The sequence below is a fragment of the Gadus macrocephalus genome, chromosome 11 (assembly GCF_031168955.1).
Source record: "Gadus macrocephalus chromosome 11, ASM3116895v1".
Lineage (NCBI taxonomy): Eukaryota > Metazoa > Chordata > Actinopteri > Gadiformes > Gadidae > Gadus > Gadus macrocephalus.
Genome location: NC_082392.1, coordinates 10,794,374 through 10,803,849, shown reverse-complemented (window position 1 = coordinate 10,803,849; position 9,476 = coordinate 10,794,374). Strand labels below are relative to the sequence as shown.

The 9,476-nt window shown below is 44.3% G+C and overlaps 1 protein-coding gene across 3 annotated transcripts in view; it reads left to right on the top strand.

Annotated features, from left to right (window-relative positions):
* Positions 1–209: 209 nt before the first annotated feature.
* Positions 210–9,476, top strand: part of etv1 (ETS variant transcription factor 1) — a 23,554-nt gene continuing 14,287 nt past the window's right edge. The window contains exons 1-5 of one of the 3 annotated variants that reach the window (XM_060065122.1): positions 210–377; positions 634–766; positions 1,044–1,143; positions 1,674–1,721; positions 6,790–6,843. In XM_060065122.1, coding sequence (XP_059921105.1) covers positions 722–766; positions 1,044–1,143; positions 1,674–1,721; positions 6,790–6,843 — 247 coding nt within the window. In that variant the 5' untranslated portion in view covers positions 210–377; positions 634–721. Of the gene's footprint in view, positions 378–633; positions 767–1,043; positions 1,144–1,673; positions 1,722–1,972; positions 2,703–6,789; positions 6,844–9,476 lie in introns of those variants that run through there. The other 2 variants (XM_060065123.1, XM_060065124.1) reach the window with 2 other exon arrangements.

Sequence of the window (9,476 nt, the reverse complement as noted above, 5' to 3'; positions counted from 1 at the left end):
GAAACAACTGCCAAAGTAATCCAACTTGATGAGTTTTTATGTTGTGTGTGTATTAAATTGCAGAATCCTAATTGACTTTTGCATAGGCCTATCCTGCTTTTTGCTTACGACCCGTGAATGATTGACGGCTGGAAATCCGATCCAGTGAGAGAAATTGACAACCAATGAGAAGCGGAGCGCGTCCGTTTCCATGGGAGGCCCCAGGAGGCGATGCCAAGCGGCGCGAAAGCAACACCGACCAAAGTGAGCGTCGCGAGCACCGGGCATCTACCCGGACTCGGTAGAACAAATCACAGGCAGCGCCTCCCGCTCGCCGTCTGTCTGCGCAATAAGCTCCAAGCCCGTGTAAGCGAAAACATACGATGGAAGTGATATAGGTAAGTAGAACAGTGTAACTCATCTGTTTGTAATGATTAATATTAACGAGTGTATTTATTTTCACTCTAGGTTATAGTGCGTGCTTTTTTTATTGAACAGAAAAAAGTTGATTTGTTCGTTGGGAATGAGGATGCAAGTGGTTTTCATGCCCATATATAATTTAACGCTCCAAGAAAACATAACGTGAATGTTTGAACATTTTGAAAGGTATAACTCGCGAAAACGGTCGTGTCTTTCCTTTCCTCTCCACTCCAGATCAGAAACCCGGGAGAGAGAGAGAGTGAGAGACACACACTCCCCACTTCGTAAAAAAGAAAGGTGCATAAAACTACGGCAGAGCAGAATGGATGAATTCCACGACCAACGAGTGCCTTACTTTAATTCAAACGTGAGTGATTGCGCTGAAACATTGCAGTGAAATTACACCCGATGTCTGCTGAACAAAAGTCAATTAATGATGGCGTTTGCACGGTCCACGGCAGAACTCCCACCAGCGTCTCAGTCTCCTACACTGTTTATAAGTGGATAGAGAGCAGGAGTTATTGAAGTCGTTTCCCTGCTCATTCTGTGTGTCATCGAGTGTTAGTGGGGTTCATTCTACATCACGAATCAACGTGCTGGTCAGGGGAGGAAATTGATTTGTGTCTCTGGCCAATCTTTTGCAGAAAACACAAAGGAAGAAGAAGACATCATGCACTGAGTGTCCAGCAGCAAATGACAGAATGAGAATATTTGTGGAGTCAGACCTGTCCGTCGACAGTGAAGGTAAGCACAAAGAGAAGAAAGAAAAGAGAGAAAGAGAGAGAGCACAGGGAGAAAGCTAATTTCACGGGTCCTAAACATTTAGCAAAAATTCAATTGGTTTGTGGTCACCGCCACTGCTAAGTGCAAAATTTCAATTACAATGCAGTAGCCTATATAAGAAACCCCTCTCTCTCTCTCTCTCTCTCTCTCTCTCTCTCTCTCTCTCTCTCTCTCTCTCTCTCTCTCTCTCTCTCTCTCTCTCTCTCTCTCTCTCTCTCTCTCTCTCTCTCTCTCTCTCTCTCTCTCTCTCTCTCTCTCTCTGTGTCTATCTGGCAGTGGTTAGCTAGAGAGAAGAGAGAGAGGAACAAATTAACCTGTTATTAGACACACAGGCGTACACACACGCGTACACAAACACAAACACATACACAAGCTCCGAGCTCCCTGATACCCTAACCTTCCTCCTTTCCTCTCTTCCTCCCCTCCTCGCTCCCTCCCCTCCTTGCTCCCTTCCTGGAGGACTGACTCCTTGCTTTGTGTCACGTCCACAGAGCTCTTCCAGGACCTGAGGCGCCTGCAGGAGACCTGGCTGGCAGAAGGTGGGTCATAGGGAGGGGACCCCCAACACTTGGAGAACACCGGAAGAGGGCTATTTTCTAAGAGTTTGAAAGAACCAGAGGAAAAGCTATGTTAAGCATATATTCGTGGTGTGTAGAATAGTGCTGGGGCCCGATGAAAAGTGTGTGAGTGTGTGTGGGGGACTGTCTGCCTTGGCTTGTCATGTATACATTAGAGACTGGGATGAAGCTCTCTGAGGGGGGGGGAGGGGGAGAGAAGGAGGACAGAGGGGGGGGGGGGGGGGGTCACCCAGAGAGTGTCGTCCCAAATTACCAGGAGAAGACTCTGCTCCGACGTTCACTGTCTCCTCCGCTGCCGGCCAGCGCTAACGTGGAGCTCCTCCCGCACGCAGCCTCTGTCACCTCCACCTCCTCCCCCCCCACCCCCAACCCGCTCCCTCTCTCACTCTCTCTCTCCCTCGCTCACACATAGACACACACACTCTCTGTCACACTCGCTCACTCACTCGCTCACTGAGCCACTCGCTCGCGCACGCTCACTCACCCACCTGCTCTCTAGTTCTCCTGCTTGCGCTTGTCCTCTATCTCTCTCCCTCTCTCTCTCTCTCTCTCTCTCTCTCTCTCTCTCTCTCTCTCTCTCTCTCCCTCTCTCTCTCTCTCTCTCTCTCTCGCTCGCTCGCTCTCCCTCTTTGCCTTGTCTTAACACACCTCTTCAAATCTTCCGCAGCTGTAAAATCAGCCTGTTGTCTTTCCGGGAAGAAAAAAAAAGAGGACGGGATTTATTTTCTTTTTTCCACTCGCAGACTCTGCGAAGAGAATAAGAAGACTTTGTTTGTCTGAGCAGCACTCCTTTTTTTTGTTGAAGTTTTTAATTTATTTTCCATTCTGACCTCTCTGATGGCAAGACTCGCTCTTTGTGCTCTAACTAAGACGTGATGCTTCAGGATTTAAGCGCAAGTGGCCTCTTTCAGCAGTGTCTCCAGCACAGAAGTTTGGTCAGTGGTGAATATTAATCTTATTCATTCCTTACTTTTCTCCCCGTTTGAAGTGTAATTGTTGATGTCTACGCACTCTCATGTGCATGCTATTACCACTTGGATCACAACTTAGGTTGGGTTAATCTCTTATGATATCTCTAGCTCGACTGTTGTGTGTTAATTAAAGTTTATAAAATGGTGGTTAATGACTGCAGCTCGGGTTTCTATTAGCCTTAACGACTGAAAATTTGTGATTGCGTTTGTTTTTGACTGTAGTTTCGTAAAAGGTTTTGTTGTAGTACAGAAAGTTTGCTAGGGAAATTGTATACACTGGAAAAACCTATACTAAAACTTTGTGCTATTAAAACTAAAAGCAAAGATCAACTAAAAAAATTAGTTGATTTACCTTTGAATTTTCTTTACTGCACAGTGTCTTCATTGCATAAATTGATAAGTTTTAAACTTACTACAAAAAGTTGTGAGAATTAATGTAGTTACCAAGTTAATTAACATTTGTGAAGTTCAATTTTAAACAACGTCTCTATTTAATTCATAAAACATTCCAAACGTTCTTGTGTCTCTAAATATAATTGACTTCCTGACAAACCATAATTTTTGTAACGTACAATATTTTTTAGTATTGAAAATGGCGTCGGAAAGATTAATTATGAGTTACAATATCCACCTTGAAACAGAATTTTAACATTTATTTTAATTTGTGAACACACATTCACACATCTGTACACATTCATACACCTAGAAGCTAAGAATGCCTGTTACAGCCGTGATAGGTGACTGTGACCAGGGACTGTTAACTTTAATACTGCTTTTAAAAGACTGGACTTTCATCTCAATAAATCCTTCAAAGATACAATTACAAAAAAAGAAATCCATTTAAACAAAAAAAAAGAAATGAAACTAAAATAAATGTTTAAAAGTCATCCATTCTTTATTACATGTGTAATAGCTGCCGGATTAAGCACCTAAAGAAAAAAATGGATGAATTCATTTTTTTGCTAAACCGACATCGGACGGCAGTCACCACTGGACCCGCTGGTTACACTGAGACCCAGCGTGGCGCCGCAGGCTCGACAAAGAATAAGATGTGATTTTAATATTTCAGTAGCCTGGAGAGAAGGGCAGCGACTGCGCTGGCCACCCTGAAGAGATATTACCGCTAAAAGATTACAGTTCTGACTGTCAGGGCGGGACCGGTGAGGTGGTCAGGACGCTGGCAGACTGTAGCTTTAATGAATGACTTCCTGTCCATTAGGATGAAAAGGAATACTCTCTCATTTCAAAGATTTATAAGTTCAGGTAATTGGACTGCGAGGAGGAGGACTGAATTGGCAGACTGAATTTCCGACCATCGTGGACCGAAAGGGTTGAGGTGGGGGGAGGGGGGTGGGGGGTCATTCATTTGACAAGCATATGTCTCTCTGGGCAGGCAAGTGGAAACCCCCCTTCCCCCCCACCCACACCTCGGCGCACACACCACTACTTTGTTTACACAAAGGTTAAAGTGGTTTCTTTTCGCCCCGGCTTGGTTTTAGAATTAGAAACAGAAAGAACAGCACTATTTACTTAAAGGGAGAGAAACTAAAACCATGTGCGGTGTTCCCGCCTCCTCTGCAGTCGGTTGACTTTGTGTCACAGATGCAGACTTGTGAAAGAAACAAGGCCATGTTGACTATGTTGACTCAACGTGTCCCGGGGGCCGACGCAACCTCCGAGAGAGGGTTTCTCATCCAGGGCCTTTGTTCCACTCCCTCCTCCACCTCCACCTCCACGCTCTCCTCCCCCTTTCCGTCACACACACATTTGTTTCAACTCTGCAACACTCAACACGCCACACACAGCCTTCGAAGCGCCAAACTCCACGCTCACATGACCCCAACGCACACCGGCCTCCGTCGGCACCTTTGTTTGTAAACATTTCTTTCACCTCCCCGCCCCCCCTCCTCTCCCATACCCTCTTCCACACAGCTCTGGTCCACTCTCACTGTTCACTTCTGCGTCCCTCTCTCTCATTCTCTCTCCCTCTCTGGGCTCCTGGCTTTTCTTTTGTGAATGGGGAAGCGGTGTACTGGTGGGTCGGTGTGTGTGTGTGTGTGTGTGTGTGTGTGTGTGTGTGTGTGTGTGTGTGTGTGTGTGTGTGTGTGTGTGTTGTGTGTGTGTGTGTGTGTGTGTGTGTGTGTGTGTGTGTGTGTGTGTGTGTGTGTGTGCGTGCGTGCGTGCGTGCGTGCGTGCGTGCGTGCGTGCGTGCGTGCGTGCGTGCGTGCGTGCGTGCGTGCGTGCGTGCGTGCGTTGTGTGCGTGTGCGTGCGTGCGTCGTGTGTGTGGGGGGGGGGGGGGGGTTCAGCTAGCAGGGTTTCAAATGGCTCATTCACAGCTGAGGCCGGTGACTCACCCCCCCCTCCCCCTCCACTTCCTCTCTCCGATGTGTCTCTCCCTCTTCACTTCTTCCTGGGGCCGTAAGTCTCTGTGGCGTGGTTTTCATCTGAGCCCATTCATTGTGTGTATCTTGTGTTGTTTTATTGTCGTCCTTCCTTGTCTCATCTCGGCTTATCGGCTCCGTCTGGTCTAGTTATGGTCGGCCATCGAATGATTGGTTGTGGTTTGGGAATTTATTTAAATATGTAAATGCATGAGGTAATATAATATAATGTTGAGCGTAATATAATGATTTGCAATAAGAGTGTGTCAGAATACATGATATTCTTGTCATAACAATGTATTCAATTCAACAATTTGGAAAAGTATAGCCCAACATTTCTTCTGGTATGTTGCTTTATAAAAATGGTTTAGTTCATAACAAAGCAAAATATAGTATTATATCAGCTATATCGGCTAAGCAAATAAAAAGCGGAGATGTTGCACGGAGACACACATATATATATTTGCTTAAACAAATGTAGATATATTAATATAATCTCGTTCTTTATCTTCATTACACCATGTGCATATCATTTTTTTCGACGTTGATCTGTTGATTGTTTGCTTTCATTTGACTTCACACCTTCTGAGAAAAAAAAAAAACCTCTCAAAGATTATAACTTTTCATATCTGATAGAGCAAGAGACATGTCGAGACCTGCTACTGATGCAGTGATAATGAGGATTTACCTCATTGTGCTTATAAATAGACGTGCAAATGACACATTTAAATCTCTGATTGCCTTTGCCAGAGCTCAACTTGAGGGACCAGGAGAGTCTTCACCCAGTGTAAATACGTGTGATATAAATATGCCCATGCCTAATTGGACGCATTGTGGAACAGAACTTATGATTATGATAGTATTATTATTATTATTATTATTCTATTGTTGTGAGGATGCAGAGGTTAGGGTAGGGAGCACTGCCATCGCTGCAGGTGTAGGTGGCTGTGCCGGTAGGGGAGAGGCCAATTAGACACTGTTCCTGAATCAGTGTTTGTTTGCTGGCGACGCGCGCCGTTTCCTCCAGCCGACAGATTGAGTAGTCGCGCGTTCAAGCCGACCTCGTGGAATTAAGAGAGGGGAGGCGGGACCGAACGCTGCATGCCATAACCGACCCGGTCATTAGTTGACTTTTTTGAGGTTGGAAAAACGTCATCCGTTCCAAATCATGGTGTGTTTGGTGAGATGAGATTCCAAGGTCAGGCCGGATTTGACTGCTAATTGGTTAAAAAACAAGAAATTTCGTTTTTTAAAGACCAAGAGGTTGTGTGTGTGTGTGTGTGTGTGTGTCAAGGGTGAAGGGGCAATCCAAACTCCAAGAAGGAATCCATTCAATTTGTATTCCAAGTTGAACTTTTATGTTGTGCAGTGTTGTGTTTATAATCACAATAATAACTAGATATTATGATTCTAAAAGAAGAGACGATTAATATAGAACAAATTAATAAAGTAATAGAATAAAATAATAGAGTTAAAAACAGAATGAAAACACATGCATGTTGCTGAACGAATCACACGTTTCCCCTAACCATAACTCATTGAATAATACATGTTGAAGCAGTTTTTCATATATTGCATGTATAAGTACATGGAAGCAAACTAACAAATGGACCCATAGTCCCTCTACACCAGAAGTAATGTGTGTTTTGTTTCTTCTTCTGTATTTTTTTCTTTAGCTCAGGTTCCAGACAACGATGAGCAGTTTGTCCCTGACTTCCAGACAGAAAACTGTGAGTAAGAGACTTCCTACATTATTTTGTGTGTCACGATACAGTCGTACAGTATGTGTGCGCGTGTTTACGACCCTCCTTTGTCCTTGTGTATGTATCTTGCGTGTGTGAAATAGGATTTGGTAATACTTTCTATCTTCAGAAATATGGTATTTCATCACATTAAATAATATTGTAATGATCAATTTCATGATTATCAATATATAACATTCAAACATATAAAAAGAATAATAACAATCTGACGGATTCAATTTTGGATTTGATTTAATAGTAGAAAAATAGATCTTCAGTCCCTATGTGATCAAACCGGATTATGATTATTTTCAATTGCAGCATTTATCTATCATAATTACATCCATCAGTATTCATGTGTGTGTTTGTGTGTGTGTGTGTGTGTGTGTGTGTGTGTGTGTGTGTGTTGTGTGTGTGTGTGTGTGTGTGTGTGTGTGTGTGCGGTGTGTGTGTGTGTGTGTGTGTGTGTGTGTGTGTGTGTGTGTGTGTTTGTGTTTGTTTGTATATATTGTACTAAATGTGTAATTGCCCATGTTTCTACGCATTGGGATTTGTTTCACTGCATCTGTGTGCGTAAATATGCGCACACACATACACACACATATTTGTGTATCTGCACTGTTTCACTCTGGGGCACGCAAGTGTGCATGCATCTGAGATCCTAGATGTCTTCCCACTTTTATGAACTTGCGTTCATACCTCCAGTGCTACATGGATGTGTCCTGCGTGTGTGTGTGCGTCTACGTGCACATGATGTGTTTTCCCATCCCTCTCGGTATCTACACCTTCACTTCACGCTAGCTCTCTGGAGAGCTAGTCTTGTAGATAGGCAGGCAGACAGGGTGCATGAAAGGTTAAGGTGAGAAAAATCTCTCTCTCACTCCCTCCCTCTCTTGCTCCCTCCCCCTCCCCCTCCCCCCCCTCTCTCTCTCTTCTCTCTCTCTCTCCTCTCTCTCTCCTCTCTCTCTCTCTCTCTCTCTCTCTCTCTCTCTCTCTCTCTCTCTCTCTCTCTCTCTCTCTTTCTCTCTCTCTCTCTCTGTCTCTCTCCTCTTTCTCTTCTCTCTCTCTCTGTCTATCTCTCTTGCTTGCTACAGCAACTCTGCACCACCTCTGTGATGATATCGCAGTGTGATTTATTTGCATATGGAAACATCAAAATATTGTGGTTGATTTCCAGAACACTGAAATGATAATATTGCCCTCGCTGCCTTGGGGATTAATATACATTTAGTTTTTCTTCTGTTTATCTCACATTTATATTTTATTCAAAATAGGGATTTATTTTATTCCTAAACTTGAAATATTAAGGTGTATCGTGGATTAATATTACACTTGCTATAATATTATAACCTACAAATTGCTATAATTATCATATGTATGATCTATTTAATAACCATATAATACTGCAGTAGTACATGAACTGCGAACAATTAGGGAAACCAAAATTAATTGATAATTCATTACAATTAAGTGTTATTGCTGTTGCTCCTTAATGGAAAGAGAGAGAGAACAGTCATTAGGCAGTTAAAGCAGTTAGAGAGTGTGGTATTTCACCTGGCAGGGCTCGGGGAACGCAGTCAGGGGTGATAGCTTGGCATAGCGTGGTTCTCTAGAGCAGGTAATGCCAAAGTGTAGTCAGAAAGTGAAGTGAGCAAAGCACAGCATGAACTACAGTTAGCAGACATGGGCCTCTGCAAGGAGCCAATAGAGAGCTCCGCAACTGTGGGATTTAACGTGATCCATGGCATAATCAAAGGAAAAATAACAACAACCCACAACAATTCATATGAGGCGTAGATTGACCTAGACGTATTCAATTCGGTCAATAAATGATAAAATCAGCAGTTAGTTCCTGCTGACCTTGGGGATAGTGTGAGAGACCTAAACACCTACATGACAACCAAAAACACCCAAGATGGCCGCCACGGGCCCCGGAAATGGAGGGAGAGGCAGAGGTCACCAGCCTTGTCCCCTTGTCCTTCAGAGGTACATGGGGGGGGGGGGGGGGGGGGGGGACACTGCTGACCATTGAATCAGCCCTGTTGGCACGGCCAGAGAGGGAGAGAGCGGCACTGACAGATGGCGGGAGATCGAGGGCACCGTGGTTGGGCTCTGGAGCCGAGATCCCAACCGGCAGCTCTCCCATATGGGTCTGCACCGAGGAGCTGGGTGGGAGGGGGGCGAGAGAAGTGGACGCAGAGACAGCGCGGGTGCGTGGCATGCAGACAGAGGAAGATTGAGACAAACAGAGTCAGTTGGAGACAGACGGAGGAAGATGGAGAGGAAAAGAGGACTGGGGAGACAATAAAGGAATGAAAAATAAAGAAATGGGAGAAATGAAGTATATCTAGAGCGATGGTAGAGGGCTTGGTAGAGAAAGAAAGAAACACAATATAAAATAAACAAAAGGGTGTTTAATGAGTGCTTGACAATGAGACAATACAATGGACAGAAAGGGAGAGAGAGATAGTTGTGACCGGGTATGGCTTTGTTCTTTGAGTCACCCACTTTCCTCAGGTGTTATAATCTGAACTGTTTACTTTTATAAAAAAAGTATTCTCCTGGTTGTTCTAGAACATGGCAACTTAAAACATCCCACATTTTAGAGTAGTTGACTGCGG